The following is a 22,254-nucleotide window of genomic DNA, read 5'->3' as shown; positions in this document are numbered from 1 at the left end:
TAGAAGCAATAGAGGTGGAGCTAAATTACAAAAACATAAAACTGAAAATAGTATCAACCTGCTTGTCCAGTATTTTGCTTTTTACAAAGTAAAAAAAAGTAATTTGCTAAAAAGCAAGCAAATAAATATTAACAGTATATTTCCAATTTTCTAAATATAATTTGTTGTAGAAAACAGAGACTCTGGCATACAGTTAGGCCCATAAGTATTTTGGACAGTGAGACAATGTTCATAATTTGAGCTCTGCATGCTACAACACTGGATTTAAAATGAAATAAAAATATTCTATGAAGCTTTTAGAAATTACAATACTTTTTCTACAAAGCCTCCTCATTTCAAGGGCTCAAAAGTAATTGGACAAATGTCAAACGCTATTTTAGAGGCTGCATAAGCTATTTACTCATTAAATAGCAGGTATGCAGATGATTCTATGTGTGACATTTGCATTTGGGAGCTGATGCTGTGAACCCATAACATGCGATTAAACAAGCTCTCAATGGTGAAACAGGTGAAACATTAGGTGAACTCTGAACCCAAAATGCCCCTGACCTTTACAGAATACAATTACAGAATTTCTTTCATGGTGAAGAAAGAACCTTTCACAACTTCCACCCAAGTAAAGAACACCTCAGTCTACCATAAAGAGAAGACTTCATGAGAGTGAATACAGAGGGTTCACCACAAGGTAAAAATCATCCAGAGTACTGGACTTTACCAAAAAACATCTAAAGAAACCAGCCCAGTTCTGGAACAGCATTCTTTGGGCAGGTGAAACTAAGGTCAACCTGTACCAAAACGATATGAAGAAGAAAGTTAAGAACAGAATTTGAATTTTTGAATTTGGTATAAGTATTCAGAAATGGGTTTTAAAAGGTTTAAAAAGCTTATAGAACTTAAGTTGTGTGTGCTGTACTGAAACATTGGAAATTTAAGTCTAAACAATATAAAACATTTATAAACTATGATTTTGCTCAATTGCTTCATATCATAGACTGTATATAGCTGGACAGAGCATCGTCTCTCAAAAGTGAAGCCACCACAGGTCGGGCGCCCCCTGCTGTTCGGCTGCAGAAAGCTGTGTAACCCCACCCATCCCCATAGGTTTCAATGGCAAAACAGACAACTTTTAATCGCGTTTTTTTCTAATATGCTGTAATTCTACCTCCATTATTTAAATGCAGCAGCTAGTGTAACCTCTGCTTATATTGTCAAATTTTTAAAACGTTATTCAGCTCTATTCAAAAAAGGTGTGGTTATTGTAAAAGGGCTGGTTATGGGCGGGACCAATAACAGACCGTCAGCTCCGCTCCGCTCCGCAGCCTGTGACCGCGAGGCAGCCCTCAATTCAATTCAATTTTATTTATAAAGCGCTTTTTACAACAAAGGTTGTCACAAAGCCGCTTTACAGGAAAAACAGGTCCACGCCTCTTATGAGCAGCACCACAGAGATGCCAATTTTATGGTGACACAGTGGCAAGGAAAAACTCCCTTTAAGAGGAAGAAACATTGGAAGGAACCAAGACTCAGTCCGAGGAACCCATCCTACTCAGGTTGACCCGCTCAGTACAAACAAACAACAAACAAATAACAGAACAAAAACAGTACAGAGAATTAATGTGAACTATGGCTAATATAACAGGTACTAATTTATGAATATAAGAATGTGATGGGCACAAACTATAGAGCTATGGCTAATACAGAAACAGATACTGAGTGTGTTAATGGTAATCAGTGCAGGGTTGCAGAGCCGGAGAACAACACAGCGGGCAGTGGAGAGCCAGGCTGGGAACATCAGGAACAGGGCATCTCCATACATGTAAAAGAGATAGATAGAGAAGACAGAAAGGAAAGGAAGAGAAAAAAAGCAGAAGCTAGAAGGGTTGTGAAATAATTCTGATGAGTAGAAGGACAGGGCTGATTCCTGCAAGCTGGAACCACAGACGGACACATCCAGGAAGACCGGCCGGCCAGGCGTCTCAGCACATGTGAGAAAGATAGAGAGAGAGAACAGAGAGGGGAGGGAAGAAAAAGGGGTTAGAATGGTTTTATAAAACTCTGCTGGAGTGGGATGGGCACTGGTAGCAGCAGCTCAGGACATGGGGAGAGAAAGAGAAAGCAGATGATTAGGACAGGGTTTATATTTGCTGGATAAGCTGTAAGAGGAAGAAAATTGTAATGAGACATTACTCAAAAGCTTGAGCAAATAGAAATGTTTTGAGTCTAGATTTAAAGATTGAGAGTGTGTCTGAGTCCCGTATATTAATAGGGAGGCTATTCCAAAGTTGGGGAGCTTTATAAAAGAACGCTCTTCCTCCTGCATAGTTTTTTCTAATACGCGGGACTAATAACAGGCCAGCGTCTTGGGAGCGGAGTGAACACGGCGGATTGTAAGGAGTAAGGAGTTCCTGTAGATAATGCGGGGCCAGACCATTAAGGGATTTATACGTCAGGAGAAGTATTTTATAATCTATACGAAATCTAACAGGTAGCCAATGTAGGGATGAAAGAATAGGTGTAATGTGATCGAACTTTCTAGCTCTGGTAAGCACTCTTGCGGCTGCATTCTGAACTAGCTGGAGTTTATGGAGTAATTTATGTGGACTTCCAGCCAACAACGCGTTGCAGTAGTCCAGCCTGGAGGTTATGAATGCATGTACCAGCTTCTCAGCATCTTCCAGAGAGAGTATACTGCGGATTTTAGCTATATTTCTTAAGTGGAAGAATGCAATTTTGACTATGCTACATATGTGAGCATCAAACGAAAGAATTGGGTCAAAGATGACCCCAAGGTTTCTCACAGTTTTACCAGGTATAATTAAGTGACCGTCTATGTCTACAGTATTAACATTTATGTCTTTATCAATATTAGGACCTAATAGAAGGACCTCAGTTTTATCAGAATTAAGTAAGAGAAAGTTGTGTGTCATCCAATTTTTAATGTCTTTAATACAGTCTGTTATTTGATTTATACAGAGCTCCTCGTTGGGTTTAGCAGATATGTAAAGTTGCGTGTCATCAGCATAGCAGTGAAAGTTAATACCATGCCTACGGATAATTTTACCCAGTGGTAGCATATAAAGAGTAAAGAGTAATGGACCCAGTATTGATCCTTGAGGGACACCATATTTTACTCTAGACTGATAAGAGCATTCGTTATTTAAGTAAACACACTGGAATCGATCTCTCAGATAAGATCTGAACCAGGTGAGGGCTGATCCTTTAATTCCTATAAGATTTTCTAACCTATCAAGTAGAATAGCGTGATCTATGGTGTCAAAGGCAGCACTTAGATCTAGCAGTACAAGGATGGCATTACTGCCCCTATCAAGAGCTGAAAGTAAATCATTAGTTACTCTAAGTAGAGCTGTTTCAGTACTATGGTTTTGTCTAAATCCAGATTGAAAAACCTCATGCATACTATTACTTTGTAGATACAAGCGCAGCTGGTTAAACACAATTTATTCTAGGATTTTGGCTATAAAGGAAAGATTAGAAATTGGTCTATAATTAGCAAGCTCGTGGGGGTCCAGATTTGGCTTTTTGATAATGGGCTTAATGACCGCCAATTTAAGAGAATTGGGTACGTAGCCCATGCTAAGGGATGAATTTACTATTTCTAGTAATGATTTTCCCACCTTTGGCAGTGCCTGTTTCAATAATTGTGTGGGTACTGGATCTAATATACATGATGTTGATTTTGATGAGTTAATTACACTAAGTAAATCTTTTTTTGTAACCGGGCTGAAACACTCTAGGTGTGTCTCAGAGCTGGAGCAGCATTCATCGATATCTATAAGTAAATTTTGGGGGTGATACTGAATTTTTTTTTTAATGCTATTAATTTTATCATCAAAGAACTTCATGAAATCATTACTATTAATGTCGACAGGGATAACGGAGCTAGTTTGTTTTTGACTGCCGGTGAGTTTAGCCACAGTAGTGAAATGGAATCTAGGATTGTCTCTATTTTTCTCAATAAGCGATGAAATATACTGGGATTTTGTTTTAATTAGGGCTTTTTTGTAGTCTGTGAGACTATGCTGCCATGCTAGCCGGAAAAATTCTAGTTTTGTGTGTCGCCATTTACGTTCAAAGTTACGAGCGGTTTGTTTTAATGTACGTGTGTGGTCATTATACCACGGTGCTAGCTTTTTATCCCTGATTTGTTTTATTTTTGTCTGCGCTGCGCGGTCAAGGTTAGAGCGGAGCACAGTTTGTAGATTTTCTGTTTTGTGCTCGAGATCATGCTCATAGGACGGAAGGGAGATGGTTAAGTCGGGGAGTTTATTTACAAATTCATTAGCAATTGCGGTTGTTATTTTACGCTTGCTGATATAGCGGGGCGGGAGGAGGATATTTTGATTAAAAACTATTTCAAACATAATTAGATAATGATCGGATATTGAGTCATGTTGAGAAAGAGTAACTATCTTCTTAGCCTCAATACCCAGTGTCAAAACTAAGTCTAATGTATGACTACATCGGTGAGTGGGGCCAATTACATTTTGTTTAAAGCCTAGAGCATCTTAAACTGATTTAAATGCAATTTTTAGTGGATCCTGGTCCTTTTCAAAGTGGATATTAAAGTCTCCAACAATTATGATCTTATCAGAAAGAAGAATTACTGCTGCTAGAAAGTCAGCAAATTCACTAATAAAATTTGAGTATGGTCCAGGAGGACGATACAGTGTTATAAGCAGAAACGAATGCTGCGTTTTGGAAGCAGGAGACGGGCCTGCTACCTTAAGACTAAGAACTTCAAACGACTTAGCATCCAATTGTGAGTTTTGAGATATACCTAACATTGAGTCATAGATTGTGGCAACACCACCGCCACGACCAGAGCTGCGTGGGTAACTGAAATAGCTAAAACCTGGGGGGGGGGGGGGGTAGACTCATTTAAAGCGATATATTCATCAGGTTTAATCCAGGTTTCACACAGACATAGTGCATTAAGGTGATTATCAGTAATAATATCATTAACAATAACTGATTTTGGTGATCTTATATTTAATAGCCCTAGTTTCATACGGACGCTGCTGGTACTCTGAGAGACGGATGCTGTTGTTTTAATTTTAAAAAGATTATTAAAACAGATTTTCTGAGTTTTTCGGTTTCGAGCGACACGGGGGACAGACACAGTCTCAATCCTACAAGGTAAAAATGCACTTGTATCTGAAAAAGGCACATAATTAAAACTCACAGCCTTATGCACAGGAAAGTGGCAAGATAACTCATTAGAACAATGTATATTACTAAACTGCCCATTACTTAGACCACTAACCTGGCCGGTATGACTGGTTAGAGCCAGTCAGTCCCGGCGTAGCACCGCCTCAATGTTACCAGAGAGGACGGTGGATCCCAGGCGGCTGGGGTGAAGCCCGTCTCGGTGGAAGAGGGCTGGACGTTCCCGAAAACTCTCCCAGTTGTCCACGCAGCCAACTCCACTAGCAGAGCACCAGTCCCGCAGCCAGCAGTGGAGAGCGTAGAGGTGACTGAACGGCTGGCTCCCGCGGCGGTAGGTGGGCATCGGACCAGAGATGAGGAGGCGGGCGCGGGTCAGTCTGCGAGCGGTATCCAGAAGAGTGCGAAAGTGCTCCTTCAGGACCTCACCGGGCGGACGTGTCGTTGGTACCCACATGCAGGATGACGGTGCCGGGGTCCCCGCGATGCCGAAGCACCGTAGGAAGCCGCCGGGCGACGTGCAGGACCCGAGCTCCTGGAAAACACGACACTGCAGCATTACCCTTAGCGTTAGACACCTTTAAATGCCTAACAATGGAATCTCCGACAATGAGGGTACTGCCCTTATCTGTTTTCCTCGGGGCTGGGGGAGGTGAAGGAGGCGACGGCGACGAGCTGAGGACCTCAAACCGGTTTGCGGAGGCAAAATCCCGCTGAGAAGGTAGGGGGAAAACCCGCTTTCCTCGGCCGCGCTGCCGCTCCCAGGCCCCTCCCAGAGCGAGGGTGAAGCAAACGACCGCCGGGGTCCGCCGCGCCGGCAGCACCGGGTTGGAGACGGCCGCGAAGGCGGCGTCGCGGGATTCCTCCAGCCTCGTCCTCTGCCTGTGGAGCTCCGACTGCCTCTCGAGCAGGCGGTGGATCTGCTGATCCAGACGGACGAGCTCCTCGCTGAGTGTCAGGACGCCATTACCTCGAAGTAAGCACAAAACACACAAAAAACAACGGCAAAAATCGATAAATAACACAAAAATAATGGCTACCTGAGGGATTTTATAAGTTTAGGAAGGTTATAAGACGGTTAAAAGTTAATAAGTAGTAGAAAACGTAAACAAATAGCTAAAACAGAGAGGAGCTAAACAAACCATCAGGGGCGGGGTTATTCAAATGAGTAGGAGCTCTCCACAGTCTTTCTCCCTGCTCTGGACTCTACTGCGCAGACTCTGGTCTCAGAATCGCCAAAATGGCGGAAGATTTTGGCTTCATTTTCATTGAATGAATGGGAACGGTGACACGGCGTCCATCTTTATACACAGTCTATGCTTCATATGAACCCATTCATTTTGGGTTACGCACCTGGGAGCGCCCCCTAGTGTCTGACACAGACCAATTCTCAAGTGGGTATTCTCCTCTGTAGAAGATCTCTGGCCTCTTGTTCGTGATTAGCAACCTGTTGACCTGCTGAGGTCGAATTCAAGACTAAGCCGCTGAAGTTGGAGGAAACAGTCTGCAAGATGTTCCCAAAAACAGCTGAAATACTCTCAGGTATGGGGCTTTTTCTTTTTTTAGTTAAAGTCTGTGAGTGCCGCACAATCTGCGCGGTGGTGTTAGCTGTTAGCCTGTTAACTAGCGTTAGCCTCAGAGCTAACACCACAGCGCAGTCTCGATGCGGTAGTTCTGTTTGCTGTTGAATCATTTCACTATTGCTAGTTGTAATATAATACTTGTTTCTAAAAGATCAGGTAAATCTGAAGTGATAACGCCTAGCGTTAGCTATCTAGGTTAATTAACGTTAGACCGGGTTCTGTCGGGTCTATATTCGTATCTATTTAGCTCCGCCCTTGGTTAACTGGGAGGCAGCGCTGTAAGTTAGCTGCTGTGGTGTTAGCTGTTAGCTAAGTTAGCCAGAGAACCCAAAACCGCAGAAAAATAAATCGCTTTAACAGGTAATGTAGCTAACCTTGCTTTATTGCCTGTCCACCAACAGCTGCTTAGTCCAAGTTATTCTCCCCTAAACGTTTGTAAGTGGAGTTTCATACACTCTTAAGTGTGTTATGTGGTGAACGGAGTTAGTTAAGTAAGCTTAGCATTCAAACATTCGCAGCTAATGGTCAGACTGACAGTTTAACGGTCAGTTTTTTGTCATCATTTCATTTCCATTCAGTACACTAAAAAGAATGGGGAATTATATATATATATATATATATATATATATATATATATATATATATAATTATTATTATTTTTTTTTCATGTTCTCTAGTTTAGAAAATTACAACATAATTGAAAACTATACAAAACTCATATTATATAGATGTATTACACACACGGTTATCTATTTTATGCGTGTATTTCTTTCATTGTTGATGATTAACGTTATGGCTTACAGCCAATAAAAAAACAAAATCAGTGTCTCAGAAAAGTAGAAAAGTATGTTGTGGCGTTGTGGGCAGTGTTACTGATGGTCAATGATGGTTTTGAGAGCCATATGTCATCTGCTGGTGTTGATCCATTGTGTTTTATTATCAAGTCTAAAATCAGTGCAGTTTTGTTTTCCCACAAAATCTTACAGCACTCCATGCTTCCCTCTGCTGACAACTTTTATGGAGATGCGGATTTCATTTTCCAGCAGAACTTGGCACACTGCCCACACTTACAAAAGTACTGATTGGTTTTATGTATAATATTCACATTTTCTGAGACACTGATTTTTGAAAAATCTAGATATACTGAAAATCGATGTACACATGGATACATATGTATATGGCTGCGCGTGCACACGCTGCGGCTCACCCTGTCTTTCTGTCCTGTATGGATGGGTTGATGGCTAATTTCGCTTGGACTTGTGACCATGTGACAATAAAGGCGATTCTGATTCTGATTCTGACTATTTGCAAACCAGACTGTAAAAAAAAAAGTCTATGGTTAAAATGCAATTACAATCAGATTTGTACAGATGCGTCTCAGTTTGTAATCAAATTGAATTCCAAGGTTACTTTAGTGTCACAATGTCACAGATTAAATTTTTCAGCAACACTGCCCACGCTGCCAAAAGTACCAATTGGTCTTTTATAATATTCAAATTTTCTGAGCTTCCGTTTTTGGGGTTTCATTGGCTGTAAACCATTATTTTCAACAATAAAAAACACTTAAATGTTTTTGAGATGCTCTAGTATGTATGTGTGAGTGATATTTCTGGGTATTTTTTTTATATTCTCGGTTATGTGGCAAACATTGATCTCTTTTAGAAACTTGTAAAGAACTTTTAAGGTGATCTTTTATATTTTACACTTGTCCTTAACTTAAACACAAGGACATTATGCTTGCATTGTGTTTAATATAAAAGCTAATAAGGTTGAAGGGGTCTGCTCACTGTATAAAGCAACATTTTTTATGAAAATTATAGAACCTAAACTATGAATAGAAGTCAGTGTAATAAGATTCAAGTCATTTTAAAGCATTTCTGTTGGTTCATTCAGTAAAATCCATTTTGACATAATATAAAGAACAACTGTCAAATTCATACAGTCAAAACTGAAATTACAACAGTAAAGAAGAGGTACAAGGTTTTCTGATAGCAGCTTAACAACTACAACTTTATCTTTTAAGCTTATGATTTGAAAGTGCTATGTTTTTCTTTCATTTAAATAGCCATATTATTATTTTTTTCATGGTCAAGCAAGTCTTGATGGACGAAATATGTTTGAGATTTTTCAATAAATGTATGTAAACTGAAATATCAATAATCCTCTTCATTTATCCTTTTATTTATTGTTTCAGGTGTTTTGCTATTCTGAGGAAGACCCATCTAAGGTGGTGCATGCAGTAACTCTAACCAGGCGAGGGCAGTGTTGAGCTTGCATTGAGTTGAGACTGTAAGTAAGAATGAACACAAACACACTCATTGTAAGGGAAACAGGTTTATTTTACCCTACAAAAGGACGCATGTCGAGCAAAAACAAAACAAACAAATTATAAAATGAAAGTTTTTCAGACTATGATGGGAATGAAAAACCTATTTGACATACAGGGACCACAGTATAGTTATTCATATTTATATAACATTTTTGCTGTAATGCTGTGTATACATACAAAATATAGCAAACTAAATAAGGCAAATAAATAGAGATTCAATTTACAGGAAAAAAAATGGAACATTCCATAACTTTTTTTTTTTTTCTTTTTTACTTTTCACTTTTTTTTTTTCCTCATTTTCCTCAAACAACAATAACGGTGTACAAAATATTTCAGAACTATACATCTTTCGGGTGAAGCTCGTCAAGTCAACCTTTTAAAAATACTCACTCTGCACAATATACAACCTGCCAAAGTCGAGTGCAGCTTTCTATGGTCAATACAAAGGTCGTGTAACTCGTGTAAAGGTTGTGTCTCAGGTCGCAGGTAATTTTTTTTCTATACAATTACCCATAATATAAATCTTTTATTTATTTTTATTTATTTATTTATTTTTACCAAAGGATCAAACTTGTGCACCACGTTCGAGTCGTTCTGGCAAACAACAACAAGTGCATTCATTACTGGACCAAACGAAGGTGAAAAAGGCAAACATTCGCTTGGAGAAGAGAAAAAAATACAAAAAAAGTGATGCACATGGAGGCAGTGGAGGATAGTGGTGTGCTCTGATCTGATGCAGTTGAAGTTTAACTCTAAAGGACTACATTCTCTATATATTTATCTCCTCATCATAGTGTCAACATGTGGTCACCAGACCAAAGTCAAATGTGCATTTAAAAAGTCTGTATTGGTACTTCCTGTCTTGTCCCTTTGTGAATTTAACCACATACTGACGTAAAACCAGTTCCATCCCACTTTTTTCCTCTACGGGTAGATGATGCCCAGTTCAGGCCAAGGGGAGCTGTAGCCAGCCACCTTTTAATACAATTTAGAAGGGCTATCTTTCCTACCAAAATAAATCTGACCATACTTTCTCTTACTTTCTCTCACTCGTTCCACAAACTTCTCTGCCTCTATGCATTCTTTTTCCTTTAATAATTATTATAATAATGATGATGATAATAAGCTGCGTGAGCTGCGTGTCCATACTGAGGGTGCAGGAAAAAAAGCCTTTCCTACAAAACAAAAGTGCATCAAGCAACAAAGCTACATTTATTATTATCTTTTCTTTCCATTCTGTCTGGCCAGTCAATGACCATTCATAGTACATATATCAAAATAAATCTACAAAATTAAAAATAAATGATAATACTGATGATCTTCAAATACCCCGTGGTATCAGACTAAAGAAAGTGAGCTTAGACTGTTCTACTGGTATACTGTGCAACCATATATTTCTACCAGCATCTGCTAAAGCGCTTTTTTCTCACTGCTAAAAATATTTTGAGCTGAAGAATAGAATGAACCCACAGGCCCAAATATTTAGACACCTATTTTTAAAATTGGCATTGGCACAGAGAAAGAAAATGCTCATTAATCTGTGACATAATTAATCTGTCAATCCTTTTCCTTCATCGAAACATCAAATTTATAAATCCAATGCGAGAAACATTCCAAAGTGTCAATGAACGGGTTAATATGTTCCTTTTCCTATTTGGTATTCAAGGCCTATATCTTCATCTATTAAACAACATAGCGTTACTTTACAGGAAGGACACAGTCACCATTTTACATAATGTTTTCAGTTACATACTGAAGGAAAATTACCCCACATTTAGCTGCAGACCTCTAAACCCTTTTAATACCATTTCTCCTGTCTCTTAGGATGTGTTCAGACTACAAGCAAATCAGATTTGTTCTTAAATCAGATCTGTTAAGATGACTGTCTCACTGCAATGTTATTTTCCTGTAATCAAATCGTATTAGCGGGTAGAGAAATCACATCACAACATATCTGCATGGGTTGTTGTGATAATTTGCTTGGAGTTTGTTGCATAGCAAGTGATACAAGAGACACAATTAAATACACTAAGCATCTAGATTGAGACACATCTGTACTAATCTGATTATAATCTCATTTCAAATCACCTCTGAATTTTGGTTGTCCAGACTATCAACCTTCAATCTGGATACAAATCTAGATATGCTGAAAATCAATCTAGATATATATTTGAACTAGAAGTCCAAACATAACCGAACGTAACCATTCGCAAATCTGACCTAAACCACATTTGGTGGCGGTCTAAAATGCAATCACAGTCAGATTTGTACAGATTCATCTTAGTCTGGACTCAAATAGAATTTTTAAATTAAAGGTGTCTTTTGTGTCACAGTGTAACAAACAGCGACCTTTTCATATCCAGGGAGTGACAAGTGTAAGGGTCCAAGAAGAGCTCAAAAAGGCCTCATTACCACAGCAGCTCATGTGCATACATTTGTAATGTCTGATCACTTGCAGATAACAGTGTGGACAGTCATCTCATCCGGTCTGATTTGAGAAATCTGCTTTGTCTTTAGGCTGAACACAGCCTTTGTCCTTCACCTTTGTCCTGGCCATTATGGTCTAGCATTAGGCGTATTCAGCTTATAATTTAAGGGTCTGGAACTAGTGCCGCTATACCTGATTGATTAAGCCGATAAGCTCACATTTATTAATATGCAATACATTATTAAATAAGGTAGTGTTTGATTAGATCAGTCAGACTGAACACTGGGTATTTGGTTAGTACTTTTGGTATATGCTCATTAGAGGAAAAAAATATATAGGTATATATAAATAATGAAAGAAAGTGACCACACCCAAGCCCTCACCTATTACGTATTAAACACCAAGAAGGAAACCCGTCCCCTCTCAAAAGAAAAAAAAAAACTAGAATAATGAGAAAAATATGCAGTAATTCTCTGTAATGGCACCATATGCTGTGTCTGTGTGCTATTTTATATTTTGTGCAACCAATAACCACCTAAGCTCACCTCACCTTTTGGCTTATGGATAAAGTACCCTCCTCCTGGCATACTGGCACTGGCAGAAAAGTAAAAAGTAGAAAGTAGCAAAGAATCCTTGTCCAAACCTAAACCCCCAAATCCAACCCCCAACTTAATGGGCATGGGGTGGTACCACCCTAATGAAAGATTAACAACAAGGCTTTAAATAATCAATCAAATCTATTATCCCTTAAGAGATAAGAAGGAGGAATCCTTGTATTAACTGCCTTAAACCAATGGTTTACCCATCCACAGATGGGCAAGACAGGACAAAAAAAAGAAAGGAAATGGAAAAGAAACACGCATATTAAAGTCTCTAACCCGTAACAATCTTGCAAAACCAGGTATCACCAAAAAAATAATAATAATAATAATATTTACACTTTAGACTTGTACTCTTAGGCAGTGTTCAGACAGCCAACCCAAATCGAGATTTGTATCCAGATTTGATAGCCAGAAAACCCACAAGAAATGAGATTTATACATATTTAAAATGAAATGCAGAGATCCAAAAAAGTGCCAAAGGGTAGTTTCTGACACTGACTTCATTACCACAGCAGTCTGGACACATCCGATCTGATCACTTGCAAATTACAGGACGGACAGTCACCTCTGATTTGGGAAACAAGTCTGATTTTTGGCATATCTAGATTGTATCCAGATTGATGTTTGACAGTCTGGACAGCCAGAAACCACACAAAATCCGATTTTAGCAAATGGGATCCAAACCAGATTTGGAGGTGGTTTGAAAAGTGATTAGATTGCATTTTATACAGATTCGTCACAGTCTGGGTGCTCAAACCTAAGTCCATAAAGAGTGCCATTAACATTAATTACTAATGCAGACCTCATAACCACGGCGGTCATGCAGTTATCTCAACAGATCTGATTTAAGAACAAATCCGATTTGCCTGCAGTCTGAACACAGCCTTACTCTCAATCTGTCCTCGGTTTGCTGGTTTGTCCCCCTCCCAATATCTCTCATCATTCCTTTCATTCTTGGGAGCAATATGCATCCGAATAGGTCATTGTCCGTGCATTTGCAACCTTTGTCTTACGTACATCTCTACAGAAACACTTAATATACATGTCATGAAAACCAATAACAAAAACAAACAAAAATATATATATATTTATATATAGATGGAAAAGAAAGTGGGTTGCGTCATCTGGATTTGGAGCTCATTGACTGGTTTGAGTGAGACCACTGAGGATGCAAATAAACCAACAAATGCATACCTGCTATATATTGACTAACTGACTGAATTAGTAACACAATCTGCATGTATCTTCTTTTTATATGTTTTAAACTTCTACATACTGAAAGTACTCTTGGCCTAAAGATGATACAGGGTAGAGTGGCACTATAGGTCGTTAGTGGATTTGGGGTGACTAGTCTGAGTGGTCACCAATGACAGAGCATGACATCTATGTTGTTGCTTTTATTATTATATATTTTTTTATGTTTGTATTGCATGAACCCAAGACCTTTATCAATTATCAAGGGAAACAACTTTACAGGAATTATTAAAAAGTATTAAAGGAAAACTAGAAAATGTTTGGAGAGCTTACAAAAAAAAAATTGGCATGTCTTTGTATAAATATATACTATAAATGCCACTCTACCTGCATTTAGTATTGTGTACTACATATAAACTTTTAGTTTTTGTCCCTATTCTTTTCCACTTTGGCACTTTTTTTGCAGTACCATCACAAATCCTTTGATTGAGTTTTAGACAGACTGAACTTTGACACATGCTTTCAGCATCTTCCGGTCTCAGAACGCTTTGGTTCTTTACACTTCAGTCTTTTTCCCCCCAGACGTGCTGTGCTTTCTTGGCACCTCCAACTTCACATAGTCATGTAGTCCTTGGGAATGCCATCTATTTAGCGGAGGCACTTGTGAAGGGGATATCCCAGCCAGTAAAGGCTGCGACCACAGTGTCCTGTTTTGTTTTTTTCTTTCCCTAACTGGCCATCATTATTAAGAGGTTCTCCTGCTTGCCTCATCCTTGTTTCATCTACGATACCACCATACATTACATACATAAGGTTGACAATCTATTATCGCTAGTTTTTCTCTATCGCTAGCTGAGTAGCCACGTTAGATTCATTGTTCAGCCTGATGTGGTATTAGTTATTGCATTAGCCAAGATTTTTTTTTTTAATTATTATGTTTCCCCTCCCTCTCTCATTTTTTTTCTCAGTCTCTCATTGAGGACACGGTCTTCTAATCAAAGCACCAGAGAAATGTAGCTGGAGAGAGAGGCACACAGGGTATCAGCACCTAACACAGCTGGCAGTGTCTTTCAACACAGGGCAAAAAGGTGTCCAGAGGTGTTTCAGAGAGTCCTCCCATGTTCTGCTCAAACATGTTTGCAACCTGAACTAGATTGACCCATTTCCAATCTCCAAGTGCTACTAGTACAGGCTATGGCACCAGCCAACCATATTGGACCTAGATTAGCGGTTCTTCTCAGGCTAATCGTAACCATCTTGTGATAATTTTGCGGTAATCGTGAACGTGAAAGCTAAAACTAAAATCTGGACACTGCAGTGGTTGGTTTGGGAACTCGGCAGTTTGAGGCTACATTTGGAGTTGATCTGGAGGAGTGAATACTCGTCATCATCATCATCATCATCTTCACCACCATCATCTTCATACATGCGGAGGAGGAAGACCATGTAGGATTTCTTTAGGAATAAGCAATAAGAGGAGATTAAAGAAAGTGTATGGAGCACAGTGCTCTAGGAATTTCCGGCACACAGAGGACTGTCCCACAGTGTCTGTCGTCTTTAGCTTGTAAATCGTTATGGGTTAGGACAGGATGGAAGATGTAGGTGACAAGGGAGGCGTACGGCAGTTAGGAGTTTCCTTCAGGTACAGTGTCTGTGAAACAAGCTTTCACAGGGGTCAATAGTTGACCTTGGTGATTGGCCTTTCGCGCCCACCGCTCTCCACCAGCTGGTTGACTGAGCGCTTGCGGTTGCGTTTCAGCTTTGAGAGGTCCTTATCAAACACTTCTCCCGAGCGCAGGGCCGACACCAGGTCATCGAACTCGCCCACTTCCTCGGACACACCTCCTGCACTTTTCTTGGCCCTCCTTTCTCGCTCCCTTTGATCCTTCAACTGAAAAGACACACAAGACAGGTCATTTTATTAAAAGACGTCAAACGCGGTTGGTCGCATACAATATTATACAATGGTTAGCATCAGAAATTAAGGGAGAGCAAGTATATATGCTTTCCCAGACAGGGATAAAGCCTAGTACTTTGAAAATGCTGTGTAGTCTAAACCTAGTCTTAATCTCTTTCTGGGAAACTGCTCCATAGAAATGCCTTTTGGTCCTAGAGCAGAACATTTAGAGACACCAAACATAATTTTTGTACTACTGGCCAGTTAAAGTTAGAAAAACCTGAGCGATTTTTGTCTGTAATAATTAGATTAATGACCATACCATATTTGGTAGTAACCAGCTTCATCCTAAGCATTTTATTTGTTTATTGGTGCTATAGAGCGCCAAACCATGCCCAGGGCCTATGCCCTGTATTTATTATTATTATTTTTTTTTTACATTTTGTGAGTTTGAGGCCTGTGCCATTTTTTTTCAACTGCTGTGAATGCTTCACAAATGGGTGAATCCTGTTAATAATCAAATATAAAATAATAAAAAACACAAAAAAAAAACAAGTCTTTGTACCTTCAGTCCTCATGCACTATATATCTCATGGGGTACAACTACTGCTTTCACATATTTAGCCATTTTCATTCACTAGAGTGTGCCTTTCTGTGAAAATACTCTGAATTATGTGTAAACAGTTCAGTAAGTACAGTATGTGCTTATTTTCATTGCCTGCACATGAGCACGAGTGCATTAGCTAATAAGCAGCACTGCGCCCCATAATCCACATGGCCGAGGGTTGAGTTAAAGTCAGAGAGGCTGCCCTGTTCCCAGACTCTCTCCACTCTCTACAGGCCAAGCCACATTCCCAGCATTCCCTGGGGAGGCCTGTGAGTGAACAGGCTAGGAGGGAGAGGGAACTGGGGGTGCTCCGGACAGCTGATCTGAAGGAATGACCATTTTGGAATGATAAAGTGGAGGAAAGATAAATAATAAACAGAACACACTGAAGCCTGATCTCATATCTGTGACCAGAGAGACCCTCTGTATTTATGAGAGGAAGTGAGGTAAAACTGAAGAATGTGGGCCGTGCTGGAGAAAATGTGGTAGGGGTGGCCCCAAGTCTATTTAGCCCTCTGATTAATGAATTACAGCATTCAGGCATAAAATGTGGTGGTGAGACCTCAAGCATTCGACTGTTATTACTGGCAGAAGACACATTAAATGTCTGTTCACCCCTTCTAAGTAATGTATTTAGCTACTTTTAGTTACACCAATTGCTGAAACACATGATGGGTAAACGTACACAAGCACAGCTTGTCTAGCTTCTGTAGAGAATTACTGCTAACAGGGCCCTATTAAATCCATTTTATTTATTTTTTTTGTTATTATACATTTTTTCATATATCGTTTTAGGTTTTTAATAGTGCTGTTAGGCCATTAAAAAATCTATTTAATTTCCAGAGGTTATTTTTTAGGAGATTCTAGGTTACTTAGATATGTCTTAAAGAGTAACTACACTCAGGTCAGTTCATCAGATGCAAATATTAACAAAATTTTGGTATTTCATTTCATTAGATTGCATTGGAGTAATTATAAGGCCGTATGCTAATAGAATAGGACTCTTTGGAGCAGATAAACTATTCCATGACTTTTGGCATGTCAGTGTATCTTGTAAACTGTCCTCAGACCCAGTGGTGCCAGTAAGCAATAAATCTCTTACCATAGCCTCCATACGTGCTCTCTTTTCTTCCTCCTCCTTACGGCGCTGCATGTTCTCCAGGTCCTGCCGAGCCTCACTGAATGACTGCAGGAAGGTGTCAAAAATCCCAAAGAATTCATCCGGCTGCATTCGCCCCTGCTCCTCTCCAAAGTGCTTCAGCGCCTTCATAAACTAAGAAGAGAAGACGAGTGAAATTAAGCACATCAGTCAAACAATAATCACTGGAGAAGGAGTAGAAAGTAATCAGTTCTGCTGAATGAAGGTAATCAATACACAGTGTTTAACATAAACACCACTTACAGTATATACAGTATATCTTTTTAAAGATAAAAAAGTCATACAGTAAATAAAAACAGTGGAAACTAGGGCTGCAACGATAAGTCAATATAATCAACAACGATGATTATAAAAATGTAATGGCTTCAAAATTTATGCATCAACTAGGGGACAGTGGGACAATCGGAGGGAGGTAAAGGGCTCACAGAGTTTACAATCAGCTGGATATATAAATGATTTATGAAGTTTTATTCCAAAGTGATTGAGGTCATGGCAGCAACGAAAATAGAAAAAAGGAATTCAGATTAGTTGATTTCTACAGTAATCATTAGTTGCAGCTCTAGTGCATACTTTAACATTAATTATTATTTGAGACATTTGAAACTGTGGAGAAACCCCTTAATGTTCTTTGAGAAAATGTACAAAAAACGTAAGCTGCTTTAATATAATTCTTAAATTCTGTTCTTAAAGCTGAAGCCTTCAAAGGGGGTTCCACCACACTCACATTAAAGATATCAGAAAAGTTCCTCAAGAAACTTAGAAGTAATACAGTATACTTATACAATACTATACAGTGTATCTTCAGCAATTAGAAAGAGAAGATGCGGGTACACCTTAATTTCTCCTGGACATCCTACAGCCAACCAATCGTTATGTTTAGAACTAGAAATAATACTAGACTATCATGAGGAGAGATAATATAATTAGGATAATTTGCAAAAAAATGAAAATCACTTTAAATCACTCTGAGCTTAAATCAGATGAATTTGACAAGTCATTCATTAACACCCTCTAATCCAGGTGAACATCACTGAACATCTGTGAAGCCCAAAGGCAGGATAATGAGGCTGATAAGGCAGCACTGTGTACACATACAAACAAATTGTGATGCCATTGTAGAGCTGCAGTCAGACAACTGTATCCCGCCAGCTTTCTCACCGCTGCCTTATCTGCCTGCTGATCTGTATACTGAGCAAGCTGCATCAGTTACAGCTACATCCATCAACACTGCATTCACCAACAACCACAATTCTATCTGTCTCTCCTGTGTGTGTGATTGATGAGACCATGCATGATTTGACTACCATATGTCCTCTCTTATCACTACCACCTGTCCAATGACCAAGGGCCAGAGGAGAGAGAAAGAGAGCAAAATAGATAGGTTTCCATTTCCCTGTAGAATAAAATGTAAAAATGCACAATGAATGGAAAAGGCAGAATTTTGTTTTCTGTGAATAAAGGATAAGAGTGAATGGTGAAATCTTTTACCGATAAGAGGGCGAGCAGAAAGAAAGCAGAACAAGTTCAAGAGAAAAAAACAAACAAGAAAAAGCAGAGAGCAAGAGACAATAGAAATAAGGAGAGAGAGAGAGAGAGAGAAAGGGAATAATATAGAGAATGTGAGTATGAATAAAGAAAAAAGAAACAGAGTGAAAAGAAAAATAGTAAGAGACAGCAGAACTGAGTCAGGCTATGAATGTAGACAAGAGAGAACAGGATAGATATACAGACAGACAAAAGCAGTGTTTTGGTTCTTCTCAGTCCAAGGGAGGCTAATAGACAAATATAGATGGATAAACATATACAGATGGACAGAAAGAGAAAAAAAACAATATATAAAGACAGAGGTAGACAGATATAGATGAATAGATACAAAGATCGATAGCCAAACATACAGCATTCCAGCGCTTTTAGTTGATGCTTCCAACAGGCTTATAATGCTAGAGATAGGGGCATAGCATTGCCCAAGCAAAGAAACCCCACCAGTCCATTTCATACTGGACTTCTCCTTTAAACAAATACTTATTGATAACACAGCCTAAGCTTCTGTTTGTCTGAAGATCATTAATAGAATGAGGTAGAGGAGGCCAGTGCTGGGCTGGTATTGAACATGGCCGACGCTGTATCTTTAGGAAGGGTCTGGCACCCGTGCAGTGTTAAATCATAAGGTTAGGCCATCCATTTAGATATGATTCCTGCTCTAAAAGTGTAAATCCATTTTAAGGTCAGACTGCTCCCACTGCCAAGAGCATCCCGAATCCGCAGCAGATTTGCTCTGAAGTGCTCTACGTAGCATTTATCCTGGCTCCTGCTGGCTTCCCGCCCGCTGGGAGTTTGGCCAGTTCTGCCGGCTCTGAACTCTGAAGTGGCAGTGCATTAGAGCTCAGTGCCTCAGCTTTTCCCAATAAGAGACCAGAGCTGTGTCCCAATTTAATATTAAACACTAATACTGTAAGATATTCACTCTGTACTAATCCGAACAGGGAAAGATCCCAGCAGGTTAGTGTGTGAAATATTAAAACACTGCACTGCTTGCACTAACAGGAGGTATTAAAGTGACGCTGCTATCAACTAAAAGCACGTTGCATTATTTTTTAAATAGAGCAGTCTTGATGATCCAACAGTTTACTGAAGGAAATACAAAGCCAAATTGTGGGATGCAGAGGGTGTTTTTTCAGAACTGTTAATGGAAATGGCATTATTATTATTATTATTATTATTATTATTATTATAACAGTTAAAGTGTGTAGAACAGTGATTTTATTAAGTTTGTGGGGGTTAAATTGCATATTTGCCCTTTTTTAAACCTTAAGTAAGGGCTGATTATCACTTGTTAACTTGTTTTAAATGTATTTACATTCTTTACAACACAAAACAATATTGTCAGATATATTTTTAATTTAATAAAGCAGTCAATTTTTATGTTTAAGACAGATATATTGTTGTCTCATTCCACATCACTACAGTTTGTGTTAACTAGCATTAACATTTCCTGAAGAATTGTTGCACAGATTAAATGTTTCCCATTTCCCTGCTTTTCCAGCTAAGCTACTTGTAAAATGTTAGTAGTGTAAATTTGTTTTTGCTAGGTGGTCCCTATGGTATTCTAGGTGGTTAATAATGAGTGACTTGGTTGATGCTGTTGTATTACAAGCCGGTTGCTGTGTATGTGGTAGATATGAAATTGTTGAATGGTTGCGGTGGTATATCTAGGGGGTTGGTATGATATCCCAAGTGGCTATCAAGTTCTTGCATGATTGGGGATTGTATTAAAAGTGTTAAATGGTTGGTATTAGGGGTGTCACGATTCTCTAAATCCTCGATTCGATTTCATTTTCGATTTGAGGGTCACGATTCGATTCGATTCTCGATTTTCTTGTTTTTTTTTCTTGTTATTATTTTATGCCTCATAAAATTTAAATAATATATTTATTATTATTATTATTATTATTATTATTATAAATATTATAAATATTATTATTATTATTTATTAAGATATATATGGTAATGCCATCTAGTGACTTTTTTTGGTAGCAACAGTGTGCACTATTAAAACAAGCAGTTTATCAGAGCTGTGTGTGGATGGCTGGTGAAACTGCTCATTACATGAAGCTGCAGTTCTTCATCCAACCACTAGTCGGAGCTGCAGCAGCACAAGCCCCGCTCTCTTCACTCAGTCACTACTTCAGTACAGCCCAGCCACGGGCTACAGAGCTCAGCCAGTCCGTTTTTACTGTTTCTGTAAACAAATAAAGGTTTTAACCCCACTAACCGGATAATACAGCTCACTACAGTTCATCTTTCAGCCCAAGCAGCTAACAGCAGCAGGTTAGAACAGCCGACACGCAGTCACTGCTCGGATTACATTAGAAACAGGTCAGTTAGCGCGCTGCTAACCTCAGGATGTTTATAACTACGGAGTTTAGTGGACACGGCCGCCAGGTAAGTCTTTTAAAGGCTACTGAAGACTATTAAAGGCTATTAGAGTGTAACCCCTGGCTCCCAGGGGTTACAAGAGGTTATTGAAAGCATTATTGGGGGGCAGAAATCAGTACAGGCTGGTTAGATAAGTGATGTGGGTATTGTCTTATAAATATTTACACATAACTTATATCTCTCCTGAAAAGCTTTTATTTTAGTCAGAAACACGCTTGTGTTTACTTTATCTGAGAGAAAGATGTTTTTTTAATTCAATGGAAAGCAACAGGTGTAGTCAATTATAAGTTTAAGATTTTTAATCCACCTCACTGTGATCTATAGTCAGTGTTCTCAAGTCACACTGACACACGCATTTCAGCGAGTTCACACGCTCTCACCTGCGCGCACCCACCCCTCCGTTAGATACAGATACAAAACCTGCGCGCCCTCCCCTCGCCCCCCCCTCCCCCGTTGGACAGATAAAAACAGTGATCACACTCCCGCCGACTGCGCTCATGCAGTGGCTATCTCTATTTAAATGAATAGGATGCGCTGTGTTGGTGCCGCGCCATTTGCGTAGCGCGCTGCGCTATTTGCGTAGCGCGCGCGGGAGGGATCGTCGATCCTCTTTTTGACTTCGATACTCGAGATCGTGACCTCATTTCGATTCGATTTCGATAAAATATCGAGATCGTGACACCCCTAGTTGGTATGGTGTTGCCAGGCAGTTGATACAGTGTCCCAGGTGGTTGCTATGTTGTTTCCAATTATTCCAAATGGTTTCTAGGTGAAGTGGTTACTAGGGGGTTGTAATGGTGTTGCTGTCAGGTGAGAGGTGGTTGCTAGGTAATTGTAATGAAGTTGAAATTGGTTTCTTTGATGTTTCTATAGTATCTCAGGTTGTTGCCATGATGCTGCTAAGTGCCATTGTACCCTATGTGGTTGCTATTGTGTTCCAAAAGTGTAATTTATCAAATGTCCAATCCTATAGAGAAAGTATTTTCTTTGCATATATGGCACGCAGAATTACTTTAGTACCCTAAACTCAAACATGTACTAGCAGCAGGAGTAAATAAACAGAAATGTGGCCATCACCTATGAGCTAAAGATGTTCTATCTTTCCAAAGATACCCTGAACACCTGTGTAAATGTATTAAGCTCCTTTCACTGCCTCTTAGTTTGTTCTCCACTTCCCTGTGTCCCTGAGCCCAATATTTATGTTATTCCAGGGCCACCTCAGGAGACGCTAAGCTAGCATCAACAGCAGTTAGAGTGTGGCCCCGGGAAGGCCGTGCGGAGGCGGCAGGGCCGCGGGAGTACAGCGCTGCTTTTGTTTGCCGGCAGCAAAATGTT

General features: G+C 39.4%; 1 protein-coding gene and 1 long non-coding RNA gene across 4 annotated transcripts in view; one reads left to right on the top strand and one right to left on the bottom strand.

Annotated features, from left to right (window-relative positions):
* Positions 1-14,297: 14,297 nt before the first annotated feature.
* daam2 (dishevelled associated activator of morphogenesis 2) overlaps positions 14,298-22,254 on the bottom strand; it is a 199,144-nt gene continuing 191,187 nt past the window's right edge. For all 3 annotated transcript variants that reach the window (XM_022673199.2, XM_022673201.2, XM_022673200.2), the window contains 2 exons: positions 16,927-17,097; positions 14,298-15,211 (listed from right to left, as the gene is read on the bottom strand). In XM_022673199.2, the coding sequence (XP_022528920.1) occupies positions 14,996-15,211; positions 16,927-17,097 (387 nt within the window). In that variant the 3' untranslated portion in view covers positions 14,298-14,995. The remainder of the gene's footprint in view (positions 15,212-16,926; positions 17,098-22,254) is intronic.
* LOC111193252 (uncharacterized) lies at positions 17,055-18,455 on the top strand. Its single transcript, XR_007424022.1, has 2 exons — positions 17,055-17,188; positions 18,004-18,455. It is a non-coding gene; the product is annotated as an uncharacterized LOC111193252 (long non-coding RNA).

Source organism: Astyanax mexicanus, chromosome 14, assembly GCF_023375975.1.
Source record: "Astyanax mexicanus isolate ESR-SI-001 chromosome 14, AstMex3_surface, whole genome shotgun sequence".
In the NCBI taxonomy this organism is placed as follows: domain Eukaryota; kingdom Metazoa; phylum Chordata; class Actinopteri; order Characiformes; family Acestrorhamphidae; genus Astyanax; species Astyanax mexicanus.
The sequence above is the reverse complement of the archived record's forward strand: the minus strand, read 5'-3'. Positions and strand labels throughout refer to the sequence as shown.